Source organism: Papio anubis, chromosome 3, assembly GCF_008728515.1.
Source record: "Papio anubis isolate 15944 chromosome 3, Panubis1.0, whole genome shotgun sequence".
Lineage (NCBI taxonomy): Eukaryota > Metazoa > Chordata > Mammalia > Primates > Cercopithecidae > Papio > Papio anubis.
Genome location: NC_044978.1, coordinates 168,803,883 through 168,824,137, shown reverse-complemented (window position 1 = coordinate 168,824,137; position 20,255 = coordinate 168,803,883). Strand labels below are relative to the sequence as shown.

Genomic DNA, 20,255 nt, shown 5'->3' with positions numbered 1-20,255 from the left:
GTGACTATCCATTTTGCCCATTAGAAACTTGTTGGAATATTTCTTCAGAAAAAGTAAATTAGAATACTATATTTAATAAAACTACTTCCTAAGGTAAATCAAAGAAGTCAGTGTAGTCAGTTTTTTCTTTTCTTTTCTTTTTTTCTTTTACTGAATGAGTAAATCAATCACACACCAACAGTGTTGTAAATTTAAGTGCAAAAGCATTGAAGTGCTTTACTACAAATTACAACCTAGAAACACGTTAACTGAACAATTAAAATTCATACAATCAGATTTAGATATATAACAACACAAAGTAGGAACAGAATTACAGTACATTTACAACACAAGACAGATACATGAATTCATTAGAAAATATTGTAATAAATAATTCATGAATTATAGTGCAATTGATTTATGCATAAATATAACTAATTGCCTAACAATCAGTTTATATTAACAAAATCTGTCAAAATCAAGGCAGCCACAGAGTTTTACTAAATTACTGCGACAATGGAAATACTGCAATTAAAAAACAAATACAAGTATTTGTACTGTAAACAACTAAAAAAATCAGTCTCACTAAAGTTAGTATACAATTTAATATAAAATTGTCATTAGCTACCAGAAATGGTTTAAACAACTTTACTGAGCAGTAGTTTTCTAAAAACAGAGGCACTGTTTTTTCTTTTCCTTCTTTTTTTTTTTTTTAAATATAAAATACTTGAGGAACATTCAAATAAGTAGAAAGCACATAAGGATTGCTTTCACCTTCATTAAGTCTGCTGAAATGGGATTTTTCAGAAAATTGTCAATTAATAAATAGTAACTGGTAACTAAATTCATAAAGTACTTTGAAAGTTTAACATAAAGGTCATCTTAATAGAACCACTGGGGAGAAGGGGAATTTCCCTGCCTTTCCTAGTTTGTATAATCAAATGTTAACTCAATAATAGAAATGTTTTGTTTCTTTTAAAAGTTATGGGTTGATTATTACCTATAAACTATCAAAAAATATTTTAATTTACTATTTCTGACCAAAAATAAATAATACAAGTACTAAAATGCTGCAAATTAACTATAATATTACCTATAAAACTACTGATTACTGTGAAGTCAATAGCAAAATGATCCCTGATTTATGAATCCTGTAAAGTTTTTGGTCAGGTCATCTTTTAAATGATACAAAAGTGTTCTGTAAGTTTCCCTTTACTATAAACTTCTTAATCAATTTATTAATGTAAATATAGTGTGAGGAATAAAAAAGCTCAATACAATATAAATATTATGTAATGCATTCAAAGCCCCCAAAGTTTTCCAAGTAAAATTCTGTATAAAGAGGTCAATAAAATTGTTTTGAAATATGTACTTTACCTTTAACTTTGTTTTTCATTGGGGGAAGGGGGAAATATACTAAATAATCCAAGTTCTGGCCCTCACAAAATATGGCTTAATTCTTTAAAAAGAAAGATGACCCTGACATCTGCTGTTCTGTAATCTATGATGTATATTTTCTTGGGGTGAAAAAAAAAGGAGGATTCATACCCTAGTGTGTAGGTAACATTAATAGCTGAAGAGGGTTCAGTATAGATCTCAGAGACCAAATAACTGCTTGGTTGTGTAGTTTCTCACTCTTCAGTTTCTTTAAACATGTAAGCAGTTTTAAAATTTAATAGCTGAAAATCTCTTTAGTATTACACGTATATGTGATTATTAAATACACACAAACACAAGTGTAAAAACACAAGTATTTGACAAGGTGCACTTATTTTTAAAATTCAGCTAAAAGTATTCCTTTTGGACTTAGGAAAACTGGCTTAGAAAAATGATCAGAACCTGAATTTTAACAGAGAAAGGGGGCACTCAGAGAATTTTGAACACATAAAGCAAATCCCTATTCTTTATATGAAGGCATATGCTTTATAACATTTTACCACTACAGTTGCATACTCCATAAATCCAACAAGGATACTTTGACCCATATTTTAAAACTGCTATGTAAAAATGACCAGTCTCTCTTATGAGTCTAGTAAAAGTTAAAATGCACTGCCCAGCTTCTAACTACCCAATTAGTAGAGTTTACATTACTGAAAGTTCAAAACAGCTTCAGTGTTAAATATTTGTAAATCTATTCAAGACCCTGAACAAACTGCAAATTTGGTTATTAGCAAAATGATAATGTATCGCCCACCAAAATGAAATCTGCAATTCATTTTGATAAACTGAAAATGTTTTGAAATGTCACAGCAGCAAATATATTAAAGTTACACTGAGGTTTTTCAATAGTAGGAGTGTGTCACAATCCTTAAAATTTAAAGTAGTCATAACATCAACTAACCAGCACATTTAAACCAAAATTATCATTCTCAAGCTTTTTCTGTGCACATTATAAACATGCTCTAAGTTGCATTCCAACTTTCTTTTCTAACCTTACACATTAGCTTATTTTTCAAATGAAAAACAAAACTAAATTATTTTAATAATTAAATTTAAATTATTTTTTGTTCTTAGTACTCCATCTTATATTAAAGGGTTCTATAGCTGCTGGGGTTAACTATGTGTCAGTTTTTTTTTTTTTTTAAGTATATACCTTATAAACCCCAACTTCTTGCTAAATCAACTATGAAATGATAAATATTAAATTTCATTATACATATCCTTTAAGGTTTTCTTTTCTATTCCTGGTGGATGCACTTGAGTGCATTTTGTATTTCATAGAATGCACTGTAGTGTACTAATACTGTATATATTAATTTTTCTTAGTATGGAGATAGCTATTTAAACTTTGATTGGTTGTTTGACATACATACAACAACTGTTAAGTATGTTGTATAGAATGTTCATAAACTATTAATACCATATTTCCATTATAAGATGGTTCAACTGAATGGCTGGAATGGTCTTTCACCAATAAAAATGTTTCACTTGACAATTACTCGTTTTCCCACAACGCTTTATGCTATTGACTACTAAAGAAAACCTGAATCTTTTTCACCTATTTATACAAGGATTAAATACAAACTATCAGAATTAAGTAAGCAACTATATAATTCTGTCCACAGTGAAAACCCTGAATAAAACTTTTTTTCAAAAGGCATGTAAGTGGTTTTTGAACTGTAAAATTTCATGTCTCCTGTCAGAGTGAGCATTTGTAATTCCCACATGTGTGTATATAGACACACAAATACACACCTGTGCACATACACACACACGCAAACACACACACACACACACACATTTTCCTAACAAGTAATCTACACAGGCTTGCTGCTGTTTTTGCAGCTGCCAGTCCCTGAATCTGTCATATTATATAACCCAGTGTCTGGTAATCGTAGTTTCTTCTTCGGAGGAGTCTTCAGTGTTCCAGATCTTTCTTTTACCTTGTATTCTAAAGTGCTGTGAGGTACCCCATAAATTCCTTGTGCTTTGGAAACACTCATTTTTCCACTCATTACCATTGCAATAGCTTCTTCCATTATTTCATGATCATATTGCCGATAGCGGCCACGTTTTTTCCTGGGCTGCTTACTGTCTTTTCGATCTAATCCATCTTCAGTATTTTCAGAGGTTCCATCAACTGTTCCATTTTTAGAATTAAGACACAAAGGAGAGAGGTCCCCATGTAGAAAGTAAGAGTCAACACTTGAGTGAGTTACAGGCCCAGAACATTCTATTTTGTTCTGTTTAGGGAGTATATTTTTCAGTTTTTGGAGAGCTGATCCTTCTAGGACTGAAGAGGTTTTGGAAACTTGATACATAACATCCAGCAGACCAGAACCATCAGGTTGTGATTTTGAGACAGAACTTACTCGTAGCTGAGGAATTTTTAACTGTACAGTAGGATTTGAAGTTTCATATTGGAGGCTTTCATTTTTTTCTTTAAACTGAGTGACCATTTTCTGTAGAGTTAGCTGATGGAGGTAAGTGGAAGCTGTTGGGAATTTTAATTCTGAGGTTTCAAGTAGATTGAGTTTACTTTTTTCTGTGCGCTCTGCTTGAGCTCTTGCCCACAAGGCTACTTTTTGCAGCACTGCACAAGTTTCTTTACTGTCCTTATATGAATAACTATCATGGAAATCTCGAGTTTTGTTTTTAAAAGATGCAGGCTTCCCTGCTGGTAAGGCTTCTAAGTGAAGAAGTAAAGTTTTTTGAGGTATGCCATAAAGTATGCCTGCTTTATTTATGTCCAGTGCTCCAGACTGAATGTCTTTCAAAGCTTTTGAGAGCAAACCATCTGCAAACTCAGCACTTCTTTCCACATAGTCCTCTCTGTTTCTGTGTAGTCTCCTGGATGGATGGAATGAAACGATGGTAAACTGATGCATGAGAGACTCTCACACAGCTATGGAAGGGGAGGGTCCACTCCTTTATTATACTCCTTGCTTAGGTAACATCACTGCTTATGACACTTTTAAGTCTGTGAGATGTAGTAGTTACTCCTTATCAAAGCAAACGCTACAGTCCTGGTAGGACAATGTGTCAATGATACGGTGGCCTCAACGGGCAGACCTTCCAAGAACATAAAATCCTAACTCAGTATTTGTAAAAATATTCTCATGATGTTGCTATTCCTCTGACAGATGCTTGTAGAGCAACACTTATAAATTTTATTTGTACAATTAGAGTTCCATTATAAAAAGTACCCAAATCCTAAAGGAGTTTTTGTTAGTACAAACGTGACGTTACCGCTAAACAAGTAATAAAAGAGTCAACCCCTTTAAAGGAAATTTGTAGCAGCAGGAATATTTCCAAACACAAACATCCCATATTTCCACAAGACTAATTTTTCTCTAGACAAGAACTTAAAACTTGAAACAAGTAGATAAGTTATATTTGAATAATTTCATTTTAGATATTATCAATGTCACTTCTATTTCAAATGTATCACTGTAATTTTCAAAGTTTCTCAAACAGAAAGCTTACTATACCTTACGACTCAAATACTACTGCAGTCATAGTTGAAACAAATTACAGTCTACCTCTAAGATTTAAATGTGACAAAAAAGCTTCCTGTGCAGTTAGTTAATGGGAAGATGCAAAAAAGTTGTAAAAAAAAAAATCCAAAAATCCAACAGAACAGCATTTCACTACTAATTATTTATTTAATGATTAATGACACTTTTCAAAACATGAAAGGACTTTTTGTGGTGATTACTAGATATGCTTAAGTAGTTTGCCACCACATCTAAAGTGCAATAAGAAAATCTAAACACTATAAACTAGCGTTAACAATTAGTAAGTACAGTGCTTTTAGAATTTGTTCATTGTTTTAAAAAATTAATAAATTACATATTTCCCTTAAAATTGCTTCCTGAGTATTTAATTTAATATTCTCTTACTCGTCCTGCTTCTTAGTTTGTATTCTATGATTAAGTTGGTAGTTCATTTTAGTAACATGAACTAAAGTTTGGTGATTGTTCTGATAACTTTTCTTTAACAGAAAGAATAAAAAAGAAAGAGAAAGGACAAATGAAAGGTATGAGAGAGAGACACTTATGAGTGACAAAAATTCTGGAGGAAAACTATATATGTCAATACTACTCAGAATAGTATTAAGAGTTCTCTGCAGAGATAATTTTATATTAATATTAAATTATATTTCCTAGATATTGCTTACCCAGCCACTGAATTTTCAGAAGAAGGATCACATATGGATGACTCTTCAGATTTTATGCTGGTTTTCTTTGTAGAGAGATCTAACACTCCATCCCCTATAATTTTTGCAAGAGAAAAAACTTTATATTTGCAACAGATAGGCAATCCTTACATTTTAATATTTCATATTTTGTTGATCTACTAATTCATAACACTAGTATTTGATATGTGGCCATTACCTATTCATCTTAAACAGGTTTAGGAACAGGATATGACTGGGAAGGCACTATATAGGAAAAAAAGAACAGAGGAGGAGCTGGCATTGCCAGGTGATATGAAGAAACTAAATATATTATATAAAATTTGTCTAAGATAAACTTTTAGTCACCTCTCTACCATTTTGTAGTGAATAGCCATTGATTGCTCATTCATGACTCTTTTCCATTCAAAGCTGCCCAGATAATGCTTTGGGAAGGTAGGAGTGATATAAATTGTACAAAACAGAGATAACAGAAAATGTGATGATGAGTAAGAGGATTGAATAATTAGCATTTACTAGGACTAGCAAAAGGTAAACTGTGGCTGTATGTATAGGAATATATGAGAACTATATATTTTCTAGAACTCATAGTATAAAAGTTTACTCTTTTAAATTATTGAACTATACAATAGTTAAATCACTGCCTACATAATATATTGTGCTTATATCTATGACTAAAGACGTAACTTACGATAATGCAGCTTTAGAAAAATAATGTTATAAAATAACTGCCTATGGATGTTATTAAAATGCAGTTACTATATAACATTTACATAAATAAAAATTCAATGATTCAGACTTACTGTTAATCTGGCATGCTTCAGGATCAAAAAGTATAAACATAAACCATGATTTTATAACCCAGCAAAGAATTCTGTGAATGTTTTTATTGTTAGCTAAAAAACTAAAAGTTTTAGCTATAAGAAAAATTATTAAAAATACATGGTTAAAGATATATTAATTCAACTGGGCTTAAAATATTCAACTGGGTTTTACTGTAACCATAATCAATCCATGAAATACGTATGTTCCTGGGCAGATACAAAGATGAAAAATAAAACAAAATATCCTATCTATAGCCTGCTATATAGACTCTGACAATAATTCATTGAGTGCTCACTATGTGCAAAGCACTATTTTAGGCACTAGAAGAGCATCAAAAAAAAAAAAAAAAGTCACACCAAGTACCTACTGTCAGTCACAGTCATTGTCACAGTGCTTAGGATCTAATGAGATAATTCATACACCCCCACAACCAGCACCACTACCACCAGTAATTATGATAGTGCCACTCTGGAGAATAACAGAGTAAGCTGATAGAGTAATGAGGGTGGGGCTGAGAGCGCTGCTGTTTTATGCAGTGTTATCAGTGCAGGTTTCTTTGATTTGAACAGGGCCCTGAATAAGGTGAGGGTCACCAGCTAAGCAGATACATGGGAGAACGTTTCTGAAAGAACAGTCTGTATAGAGGCTGTGATATGGAACCATGTCTGGAATGTCAGAGGAATAGCAAAGGCCAGGGTATCTGAAATGAAGCCAGCCAGGCCAAGAGTGAGCTGAGATCAGAAATGCTGCAGGAAGAGGTTACACAGCGCCATTGGGCCATGGCAAGAACTTTGCATTTCATTCTGACAGAGACAGGAAGCCACTGGAGGATTCTGGGTGGAAGACCGACAAGATTTCAATTTAGGTTTTTAAAAGATCAATCTGCTATGGCAGAATGGACCACAAGGAGCTAAAGGTGGTGCTCCACCTGCTGGGAAAGTGCTATGCTATTTCTTGTCTCTGGGCTTTCACACTTGGAGTTGGTTTCCTCTGCCTAGAAGATTCGTACTCCTTTACTCCTGCCCCCTGCCCTCCCACCCCACCCACCCCTCTTAATTCTCACCAAATCTAACTCATCAGCCTCACTCAGGACACAACATAGAGTTGGTTGATCGTCATTATAGGTTACTATACCAGTAACACTTACTTATATTATTTAGCAGGTTGTAATGTAATGCTAGTTGCTCATATACCTACCAGTGCTAGCCACAGACTATAAGCTATGTGAAGGCACAGACCACGCGTATTTTATTCATCAATATATCCCTGTGGCTTACAATGGTGCCTGGCATACAATATGTATTCGATTAAATGTTTGCTGAATAGAATTTCAAAGAACTGGAAAAATTCAGTGTGGCCAGAGGTTAGAGCCCATAGATTAGAAGGGTAAAAGGGACAGACTGAAGAAGCAAAGTACCTGGCACAGACTATCTTGAAAAATTATTAAAGACAGTTTCTTGGCCCAGTTTACCCATCCAGCTTAATTTTAAACTTAGTCTCCATTCATCTCAAGCCTCATACGGCTCATGTATCTAACTACTTGTATTCCCTCAAACGTGCTACACAGTGGTATGCCTCTCAAATTGCAGTACATTGTTTCCTCTGCCTATTTGACTTGTCAAACTTCTACTCATCAAACTTCTACTTATCCTTGAAGACCCAGATCCCCCGCCCAGGCAGAAGATGCTTATTTTGTCTTCCTGCGTGGACAGCATCCTATAAAACGTATGACACTATCATGCAATTATTGATTTATACATCTTTTTCCCCCATGAGATTGAATTCCTCAAGGTCCAGGATCTTGACTTATTCATTTGTGTTACTAAACATTGGTAGAGTGCTAAAACCTACTAAAAGGAGAAAGAAATGTTTTCTCTGTTCTATCATCTCATTTCTCTTTTTTAGCAATTAAAATTTTACTACTTTAAGAACTTATAAGAAAGGATAACTGCCAAACCCATATTCAAGTTTATAACTTTATTCACAAATTTTGATTTTGCTCATTTTATGTACAGTTTATGGCATATAAAACACACTCCCCTAAGTCTGTTACTCTTAGTCTCAGAATGAAGTAATGAAATTTCCCTGATTCTAAGCTGTTAGACTTGATATGCTCCATTTAAAATTAATCCATAAAATATAAATTATGAAAGGAGGTACAGGAAACCCCTTTCTTTCCTTTACAGATACTATAAAAACTAGGCTGCAGCTCTCTACCTAGGGCAATAAAGGTTTCTTCTCTTTTTTGGACTACTCACACATAAAGCACTAACTATAGCGCATTTTAATCTGGATGAGCTGCATAGAAGCTCTACTCCATCTTTCAGAAACCTATGCAAACAGGCTTATACTTCTGATTCTTTCTCTTTACGAAGTCTAAATAATGACCCTATTGAGAAATGCTTTTCTCTCTTCTTCATAGCCCTTTCTCCACATCTAGGCTATGTTAAAAGTTTTATTCTAAAAGGATTTGACAAAGAAAGTAACGCATTATACTATCTAGTGAAAATGAAAAATGTACTCCATCATATATTTCTGTCACATTGCATTAAAATTCTTTAATCAATTAATGTTTACATAGTAAACACAAAATACATAAATATGTAATAGTTCTAATACCATTAAGAATTTTAGATCAGTTTTAGTTATCTATAGAAAATCTCACTTTTTGTTAGCAGTATTAACCATCTATACTATTCTGCTCATAGCATGATTCCCTTTTCTTCATAAAGCCTGTAGTTCAAGGGCTGGAAAAGTCAAAAGAAGTTATTCCTAGGATTGTCTGAATTAGAAAAACAAAAACAATGAGAGAGACAGCTTGGGAAGGATAGAGAAAGTCCAGGAATGGCGGGGGCAGGGGAAGGATATTTTCTTGCTCCTGATAATTACATCTATCTGAATGGTGATTACATCACTCCTTCACAATGGAGATATAACTAGATTTTGTGTGTACATCATTCCAAAGTACTAAAATTAACCCAAAATACATGATAAAAATCCATTTAAAATAAACTCTTGGAATCCTCTCCCACCATTTTATAGTAAATAGTGTAGATAAAACTAAGCACTTAGAATGCTATGACAGGATAATATAAACTAAGTAAGTGGGGGGAGGTAATTAATTCAATTTTACTAGTATATTCTCTGCAGTCTATCTTATTACACTGTAATTTATTCCCCATTTATTTACTGTTGGTATTCAGGTTGTTTTAGTTTTTCACTGTTAAAAACAATGCTGAAATGAACATTCTTATAAATTTTTTTGTCTTCATGTACAATAATTTCTCTAAGATAAACTCTCAGAAGTAAAGTGCTGAACAACAGATATTACCAAATTTCTGTCCCACATCCTTGATAACACTTAGTGTTGCTGGTGATTTTTAATTTTTGGTGAATAAGTAAACTTCAGGATTAAAGTGAACAAGATAGTGTATTTATTAAGCCATTTATGTGAATATTTAAAGCACACAAAACTATTTTGTTTATAGATACATAAATAGGTAGTATCACTGGTTGCTTCCAAGGGTAAACAAAAAGATCTAAAAGGATCTTAACTGTATTTCTAGAAATACTTTAGGTCTTTAAGAGAAGACAAATCAGAGGTAAATATGACCAAATAACACATTTATTAATTCTGGTTAACAAGTACATGATTATTACATTGTATTTTTCTGTATATTCAAACTTTTTACTAACATTTAATAATAAATACAAAATTGTTTTCATTTACTGGTTGGAGATGGGGCATTTAACATTATAATTTAGTTATTTCCGATCAAACACTATTGTAAAATGTACAGAATTAAAGATAAGCCAATCCAATCTTTGAACAAGGTCAGGTAATTGTCTATATAACACTACCGGAATTAAATTTAAAAATAAACTGACGTTTCAAAAATTGAAGTCATGGCCAAATTGGGCAATTTCTTGAATACTCACTTTATTGGGTTAATTTTTAGTTAAAATTCAGATTTCAATTTTTCATAAATTTTCTTTCCTGTATTGTCATGCAAACTTCTGATAAAGGATCTATTCAAAAAGGACAACTGGAACCTTCATAATACAGAACTGTTTTCCACCTCTCCAAGGAAATCATTCTGTTTCATCTCTTATCTGGCCTTTTGCTATTCTCCTCTCTAGGATATTCTTACGGTTTTGTTAATTATATTCAACTGATTGCTAGAAAATATTAGTAACTTACATTAAACCTAATGTGTTTAAAACTGTATTTTTCTATAGTGTACTGAAAGTGTGCGAAGCATTTGCTACAAACATTACATGTCTTAACTCATCCAGTTCTCACAACAAACGGATGGCACAGATTTATTAATATGCAAGTTTTAATGATGATAAAACTGAAAATGAAAGAGAAGTCAACTACTTGAGAGGCTGAGATGGAAGAACTGGGTCCAGAGTTTAAGTCCAGCCTGGGCAACATAGCAAGACTCCTGTCTCTTAAAAAAAACAAAAACAAAAAACAATGTAGCCATATGTCACCAAAAATCTTAAAAATGTTTACACTCTTCTAGGTATCTAGCTTAAGAAAATAATATTTAACATAAAAAAGGTTTTATATACAAAGATATACCATAGATTGTACAATTTTTAAAAAACCCTAAATATTTAAAAAATGGTTACATAAATTATGGTTCCTTCACTTGCTTGAGAATTAGATTTAACACTGTCATTAAAGCCATTAATAAAGCATGAAAAAACTGCAAATGCTACTGTAACATTTTTAAAAGATATGATATAAAAATCTGATATACAGATGATATAAACATGTAAATGCAAATGCTATTATAACAAAAAGGTATGATATAAAGTTTGATATACAGATGACGTAAACATGTTTTGCATGTAAAACAAGAACCCTCAAATCAAATACAATATAGCATAAACTGTGGAAGTAAATATACAAAAATGGGAACAATGGTGACCTTTGGTTGATAAAGCGTTGAGCAGTTAAAATATGTGATTGTGTACATACATTCATACTTTTCTGCCTTTCCCAAGTTTCCATAATAAAAAAAAAAATCCGTAAACTTAATTAGCAAAAAATCAACAAAGTGTAAAAGCATTCCCTGGGTTTATCCAAATTTCAATTTTAAAAATTTGAAGTCTTATGTTCACTGCAAATAAAATTGTTTTGATTGTTACTGCTTAACCATGGGGTTTCAGTCATGGGAGAAATAATACAAGAGTAGCACATTATTCCAGCCTTAGGATTGGTTTTTCCTTCATTTGCCTACCTCTGCAAGTCAAATAGTATTTTTTTTTTAAAGATGGAATCTCACTTTGTCGCCCAGGCTGGAGTGCAGTGGCACAATCTCAGCTCACCGCAACCTCTACCTTCCAGGTTCAAGTGATTCTCCTACCTCAGCCTCCCAAGTAGCTGGGATTACAGGCGCCCGTCACCACACCCAGCTAATTTTTGTATTTTTAGTAGAGACAGGGTTTCACCATGCTGGCCAGGCTGGTCTCGAACTCCTGAGTGCCAACTGATCTGCCCGCCTTGGCATCGCAAAGTGCTGGGATTACAGGCATGAACCATCATGCCCGGGCTCAAATAGTTTTTTTAACTGGAAGGTTATTTTCTTCCCGTTGTGTTTTATTTTGTACATATATTGCTGAAATACTACAAATTCATTAATCTATTTATTCATTATAAGAGATGATATAAATCAGAGTAAAGTGCTTATAGTGAATTTAAGATGTAAACATTTATAATAGCAAATTTAGGAAAATACTACAGGTGAAACTAAAATAAGGCTTCAACATTTCCCCAAATGCCATTTTAGACTTTTATGGTAATTCTTTTTTCTTTCTTCAGTTATTCCTGCAAGTACTGAATTAAATCATGGCTTCAAAAGGCTTCAAGTCACTACCTATGAAAAACATTTTAAAGAACATGTTCTCTTTTATCCCCTATATTACATTACCTTATTCTGTAAAAAGTTTTAGCCGAATATATTATTTAAAACATGGTTTGTATACTTATTGCAACAATGTCATAGTGGAAGACTTGATTTTTTTAAACCATGCATTTGAGACTCCTTGTCATGCTCCTCCAAAAATGATTACTTTTAAAAAGACTTTTATAAATGTTTTACATAAAAGTACAATCTAACTATACAGTTTAATGAATTTTCATGAACTCAACATTCCCATATAAAAACTACACCTACTTAGCAGTGTCAACCCTGACGCTCCCCCACCTCAGTATCTTCTTCTGGTCACTACCTCGCCCTTACTCCTACTATCTTGACTTTCAACAGCACTGCGCATTATTTTAGATTCAGCAATTTCACTTCTAGGAATTTGTTCTGAAGTAAAAATTAAGATTGAGTTTAAAACCTTAGCTCAAGAATATTTGTTTATATATAAGACACACAATTAATATGTGACCCTTCCATACTACTGAACTAAGTAAATCAATTTAAGTATTAAAATGATTCTGCAGAAAAATACTTAGCAACATAAGGATGTCAAAAGTGTAAATTATGCAAACAGTTTACAGAGGATCTATATCTCATGTAGTAGGTCAGTGGGGCTGAGCACTGCGAGTGTGTTTTGTGCACACGTAGACATTCTCCAGAAAATGGTTTGGAAGGACTGAACACAGGAGCACCTACAGATAGCTCTGGGTGGAAGAATACAGGATAATTTTTATTTTCTTCATTTTCTTATTTGTTTTCTAGTTTTTCTACAATAGGTAAAGTTATCCTCTAATGCCTAATTTGCACTGAAATTTCTTGAGTCCAAAATGTGTTTTTACAGTTGGTATGTTCAATTAGAATCAAATAATGTGTCTGTGTTACATTTGATTCTTAGTGTGATACATTTAAGTTATTTATTTATTTTTGAGATGGAGTCTTGCTTTGCTGCCCAGGCTGCAGTGCAGTGGCATGATCTTGGCTCACTGCAACCTCTGCCTCCTGGGTTCAAGTGATCCTCCAACCTTGGCCTCCGAAGTAGCTGGGATCACAGGCATGCACCACCATGCCTGGCTAATTTTTGTATTTTTTGTAGAGATGGGGTTTCACCATTTTGGCCAGGCTGGTCTTGAATGCCTGACCTCAAGTGATCTATCTGCCTCAGCATCCCAAAGTGCTGGGATTACAGGTGTGAACCGCCATGCCTGGCCATGGTCTCCAATTTAGGGCGGCACTTTCCCCAATTTACGATGGGGCTATGTCTTGATAAACCCACTGTAAATAAAAAAATACAGTAAGTCAAAAATGCATGTATATCCCAATAAACCCATTGTAAAGTTGAAAAACTGTAAGTTGAACCATCTTAAGTTGATGACCATCGGCACTGTTTTCCTGTGGTATCATTTACTTTGCTTTTAAAAATTTCCTTGTATAATAATTCTGATAAACGTGGAATTGGCAATAAAGCAAGTAACTCTCAAACTTGTGGATTTCATAATTCCTTTTTACTCTTAAAAATTATTGCAGATCTTAAAGACCTTTTGTTTATGTGGGCTATATCTACTGATATTTACCATTACAGAAATTAAATAAAAAGATTTTAAAAGTATAATTGATAACAACGCTAAAAATGTTAACATTCATAAAAACATTTATGAAAAAGTCTTCAAAATGAGTAAAAAGAATTATATTTTAAAAAGTTTTGTATGTCTCTTTAATGTCTAGCTAACAGAAAACAGCTGAATTCTCACATCTGCTTCTGCATTGACTGTGGTGAGATATCACACATCATGTAGCTTCTGGGCGACTTTACTATACATACTTGTGAGAGAATGAAGAGTAAAAAGAACAAATAACGTATTATCAATTTTAACCTGGTATATCTCCTGAAAGGGTTTCAGGGATTCTTAGGGCTTCCTGACTATGTTTAAGAACCATCGGTCTCAGAATTGTTTAGACCCATGTTCAACATTTTTGGTAAGAATACTTCACAGGTGAAGTGACATATCAAGAGGTACATAAAGTCTATTTTCAATGATGCTCAAGTGATCAGTGTGTTCTGATGGTGACAATCTGACTCCTTTGTTGTAAAGTTCTCAAAGTAACCTTTCCTCTATACTTTTTATCTTCATATATATATATATATATATATGTTTTATTGGTTTGAATTGACACATAATTGTACCTATTTATGGGGTCCAATGTGATGTTTCCATACATGTATACATGTACACATTGTACAGTAATCAGTGTAGTTAGCATATTCACCACCTCAAACACTTGTTTTGGTGGTGACAACATTCAAAATATTTTTAGCTGTTTTGAAATATGTTATCATTAACTATAGTCACCCTATTGTACAATAGAACACAAGAAGTATCCCTCCTACCTAACTTTGTACCTGTTGATCAACCTCTCTCCATCCCCCTCCCCACAGCCTTTTCCAGCCTCCTAGGAGTCAAACTGTCGGGTTATGTAACCAGATGCGCAACCTTTTGAGGAACTTCAGACTGTTCCCAAAGGGGTTGCATTATTTTATATTCTCACCAGCAATGTATCAAGGGTCCAAATCTCTGCATCTTTGTCAACACTTATCACATCGTTTAGATTCTAGCCATCCCTAGTGGATGTGAAACAATGTATCATCGTGTTTCTTTTTCTTTCTTTTTTTTGAGACGGAGTCTGGCTCTGTCGCCCAGGCTGGAGCGCAGTGGCCGGATCTCAGCTCACTGCAAGCTCCGCCTCCCGGGTTCACGCCATTCTCCTGCCTCAGCCTCCCAAGTAGCTGGGACTACAGGCGCCCGCCACCTCGCCCGGCCAGTTTTTTGTATTTTTTAGTAGAGACGGGGTTTCACCGTGTTAGCCAGGCTGGTCTCAAACTCCTGACCTGGTGATCCACCCGTCTCAGCCTCCCAAAGTGCTGGGATTACAGGCTTGAGCCACCGCGCCCGGCAACACTTTCCTTTAATTGCTAATTTTCGCAGTAAAGAACTGGTGTGGTGTGTACCTCCAACAGAGACTACCAACTCTGGGGGACACTTTCAGTTTCTGGTTCTCTTAAATGAGTACATTTTAAAACATTCAATATTTTTCATTCCACTGAAATTGTTCTTCTACTGATGATCAAATATTTTTGTATTTGACCACCTGGGAACCTTTAACATTGACTCCTGTACTCTTTTAACAAATTCATCTTTGGGCTTCCTTGCCTGCTGGCACAAGATGTTCCAGGCTCATCTTGTACTTTTCCTAGTCCAAACGTGAAGTCCAAAGAGGTCTTCTTCTTTTTAAAGAGAAATAATGCTTAGAGACCACACTCCAGGTTTAGGTTCAATGCCACTGAGTTTTCATTGCTTTTAGGTTGTTTCAGTGGTCAGATGAGGAAATGCGTATTTTTGAAAATAATTCACAGTCTGCACTGCGTTTCCAATCCACATGCAATATAAGGTTTTATACTTGATGTTGCTTGTTTTTTATCTTATACTGAAAATACTGGTTTCCTAATGATGTTAACATGATTACATATTTGATTTGTTCTACCGACTCAAACAGTAATGACAATATTATTACTAGTATTACTAAAAAAAGGTTTAAGCATATTTTAAAGTATTTTTTTGCCCTTAGAATATATTCTATTGCCCTTGGAATGGATTTCACTAAGAATGTATAGTCAAAATGCTGGGTAAAATCACTTGATATAATTCTTTTCTCAATGTTATGTTACTAACATTATGTTACTAATTTGACCCAGCCAGGTTTATCTGTTATATTCCACTTCAAGTTTTTGGGATTGCTTTACTTTAAAAAAATTTTTATCCTTTGGAATATACAGAATATTTACATAAAACTAAATAACAAGGTCTGTTGAGAGCACTTCCATTCCCGTCTCATCTGCCTCATTTACTTCATCCTCTTCTTGGTAACCATGTTCACTGTCATTAGTTTTTGGCTTACCTTCCCTGCTTTTCTACACAAAAGAGAGCATGTAATATATGTATTTCTGCATCTTGCTTTTTATTACCTAACAAGAAAACCTGGAAATTCACTATCAAGAGATCATTCTCACCTTTTTTTTTTTTTGATGTTTGCCTTCCATTGTGTGGATATAAATAATTTAACTGACCAAGACATTACTGATGGATATTTGGATTATTTCCAATGTCCTGCTATTACAAATAATGTCCCAGTGAATCACCCTGAATGCATATCATTCCGTATTTGTGCAGGTGTAATTAAAGGCTTGATTTCCTGAAATCAGATTGCTAGGTCAGAGGACAAATACTTATAAAATGTAACAGATACTGTCAATTCCTCCATAAGGACTGTACCAGTTTGTATTTCCACAGTAATGCATGAAAATGTCTGTTGCTTAACAGCTTTGACAGGGTATATAGCTAAACTTAATTCTTATCAGTGTGACAGTTGTGAATCACATGAGTACTGTTGAGAGTATTTTCCTATGTTTAAGGGCTTTTAAAATTTCTTCTATGAATTGACAGTACAATTATGCTCATTTTTCTATCAGGTTGTTGATATTTTACATTTCAATTTTTTGAAACTCTTAATAGATTAGAATAATTTTTTATTTTACAAGGTGCAAATATTTTTTCACAGACTGCCACTGTCTTTTGATTTTTCTAATAGTGATTTCTTTTGTGTCATGCAAAAGTTTCTTTTGTTTACATTTTGGAATTTGGAATTTATCATTTCCTTATTGTTAAGGTGATGCTCTAGCTAAGATAGAAATGATGAACAGGGGGCAAGTCACAAAAACAAGAATATCTGAAGGCAGAGTAACCCAGGCAAAGGGATCAGCAATGATGAAGGAAAAACTCTGAAGCAGAGTGGGCTTGGCAAGTGTCAGACGTAGACAGTATGACTTGCACCTAGGCCAAGAAGAGAAGGAAACGGAACAAGTCCGGAGAGGTAGGCAGGAACAAAATCTTGGCAGAACCTAGTAAGTCATTAAAAGAAATGTAAATTTTGTCCTTAATATAACAGAAAACCAAGAGGAAGATTAAATACAAAATATCATCTTTATTACAACTGGACATAAGAACCCAATTTTGGCATATTGATAACTTGAAGGTTATAAAGTAGGTAGGAAAGTTATCTCTTTGGGGAGAGAATACTTGGAGAAATTACAAGGGAAAAGAAAAAAACCGAGAATTGACACTTGGAAACCCATGGGGTTGGTGATCAACTTTACATCATACGAGTACTTAACACAAAGTGTTTCATGCACAAAAGTATTTAAAATATTATATAAAATTACTTTCAGACTGTTTGTATAAGATGTATATGAAATAAATGAATTTTCTGTTTAGACTTGGGCCCCATCCACAAGATATCTTATGTATATGCAAATATTCCAAAATAAGATAAAATTCCAAAATCTAAAACACTTCTGGTCCCAAGCATTTCAGATAAGGAATACTTAACCCATATAACAAATTTTTGTAAAAAATTGAATGGCAACAGAGGACACTAATTTCTTTTTTCTTTTTCTTTTTGCTTTATATACCTAATTAAGTTAGTCAACTGACATTTTATATAGTAGCATTTATGGAACTTCTGAATTTAAAAAGTACACTTTTTAAAAAATGACATTCTTTACAAAACAGAAAAAAGAAAAATCCAGCTTATATACACCGTAACAATTTTATTTCTTGACATTCTATCATCTCACCTTATTAAAAAAGCTTTGAACAATCTCTTGGTTTTCACTGACTGAGACAATCTTCATACAGTTCCTCAAACATCTGATACATTCCCGCCCTGAGTTTTGATATTTTGTATTTATATTTGATATTTCTTCTGACTTAAATGCCCAGACCTTAGATCTTCATATGGAGGACTTCCTCTCATTATTCAAGTCTCAGCTCAAACTCAATTCTTCATGGAGGTCTTCCTGAACCATCTTGTCTAAAATAACCCTCCCAGTCACTTTTGATATCTTGCTTAGTGATTCTTTTGTAAAATTATGGGCATGCTGACAGGCACATTTGGAAAAAGTAACAATTAACTTCTGGAAATGAAAAGTATAATGACAAATTAGAAACTGAAGACACAGGTTAAATCGTGATTAAAACAGCTTGAAAGAGAATTAGTAAATTGGGAAAGATTTCTGAATAAACTAATCATGATATTACACAGAAACAAAGAGATGGGAAATATGAAAAGGAAGAGATAGGGAGGATAAAATAAGAAGATCCAAAATATGTCTCAATGGATTTTGACAGGAAATAAAAGTGAGAGTAAAAATATATTTGAACAGATAATGGCTGAAAAATGTCCACAATTGATGAGAGATTTCTCCTTAGTTTTAGGAAACATATAACTCCTAAGTAGAATAAAGAAAAGAAATCTGCTTCCCCTGTCACCTCATCAAACTGCATGTCACCTGTGCTGCCTTACTGGACTGCCGGAATGTAGACAGAAATGTACTGTTCTTTTTTTTAAAAAAACAATGTAATTGCTACTTGATAAGGACAGAATATTATTCTAGTTTCATGTTTAATCTGAATTAAATATATTCTGTGGCTTATATAAATAAAAAAAAAAAAAGAAATCCACTTCCAAACATATCCAAGACAACCTGCAGAATACCATAAACAAAACAGGGAGAGAAAGAGCGAGAGAGAGCGCCCAAAAGTAGAGTGTGTAAAGTTACCTCTAAGGAAAAGACTATTAGTTGGCAGCCACAACAATCGTAGCAAACAGATAATTATGTACCTAGAGAAAACATCTTTTAAGAACAAAAGTGAAAAAGAAAATGAAATAAAAACACAAAAAAACCTGAGAGTTTACTACCAATAAGTCCTTATTTAAGGAATGTCTGATCCCAGAAGAACATGTGAAATGTAAGAAGAAATGATAAGCAAAAGAGATGATAACTATATATGTAATTCTCAACAAAAATTGATGATATAAAACAAATGGTTGTGTTTAAGTTGTGATGTCACAAGAAGGGAAACACAGCACTGAAGATAGCTGTTAAGTGTCAGGGCAGGTGACTCTAAATTTCTTATATTAAGTACACCTTTAAAACCTAAGGTAACTACAAACAGAATAGTAGCAGAGTATATAACTTCAAAATAAGCAAAGAAAGAAAAGTGAGGAAACCCAATCCAAAAGAAAATAAGGAGGAAAAAAAAGCATAACAAGACAAATAGCAGATAAGATGGCTGAAACAAATAATTACAAGGGTAACAAATGCTACAAAACAATATAGGATATTATATAAAAATACAGTAAGAACCCCAAATTAAATGCGAGTAAGAATAAGAATATCAACGTGTGTGTCTGTGTACATCCAATACGGGAGGTGTGGAGGAGGTTTTCCTAAGAAAGTAATGTTTAAAAGGAGACCTGGAAAAAATTAAGTAATACGTATTTGTAAAAAAAAATTGGTTGGGGTAGAAGGCAGCTTTTCTGTCAGTGTTCTGAGGTTCTGAGAGTGTACGACATATTTAAGAAAATGAGAAGAAGCCAATATGAAGACTTAAGAAACAGAGACACAAGATGTGGCTGGATAGGTGGGCAGGGGCTGGTTCCTGGAGTTTAGGATTTTAAACCTTATCTAAAGGGCAATATGAAGCCATTAAAGCATTTTCAGCAGGACAGCGTAGGCCTAGATCTGGAATTTTAAAGTATCACCTGTTTCTTCTATCCCTGCAGTCAGAGAAGGTTAGATTAGAAGGGACACAGGACCATCTAGACATATGTTTTATTTTTCAGGTAGACTAAAACATGGCATCTTCCCAAGCATGGAATATAACACTTTCTTCCACATGTTTTTAGCCACAGAAAACAAAAGCTCAGCATAGAAAAAGATAGACAATTTCATTAGTGGACATAGAAATTTTTTTGAACTG

At 33.7% G+C, this 20,255-nt stretch overlaps 1 protein-coding gene across 13 annotated transcripts in view; it reads right to left on the bottom strand.

The window, feature by feature from the left end:
* The window catches only part of LCORL (ligand dependent nuclear receptor corepressor like), a 180,658-nt gene that overhangs the window by 37,228 nt on the left and 123,175 nt on the right, over positions 1 to 20,255 (bottom strand). For 7 of the 13 annotated variants that reach the window (XM_031664693.1, XM_017958610.3, XM_003898533.5 and 4 more), the window contains one exon: positions 5,600 to 5,693. The exons of 1 other annotated variant lie outside the window; for it this stretch is intronic. In XM_031664693.1, the coding sequence (XP_031520553.1) occupies positions 5,600 to 5,693 (94 nt within the window). Of the gene's footprint in view, positions 1 to 120; positions 4,270 to 5,599; positions 5,694 to 11,943; positions 13,086 to 15,240; positions 18,407 to 20,255 lie in introns of those variants that run through there. 5 more of the 13 variants (XM_031664695.1, XM_003898532.3, XM_031664696.1 and 2 more) reach the window with 4 other exon arrangements.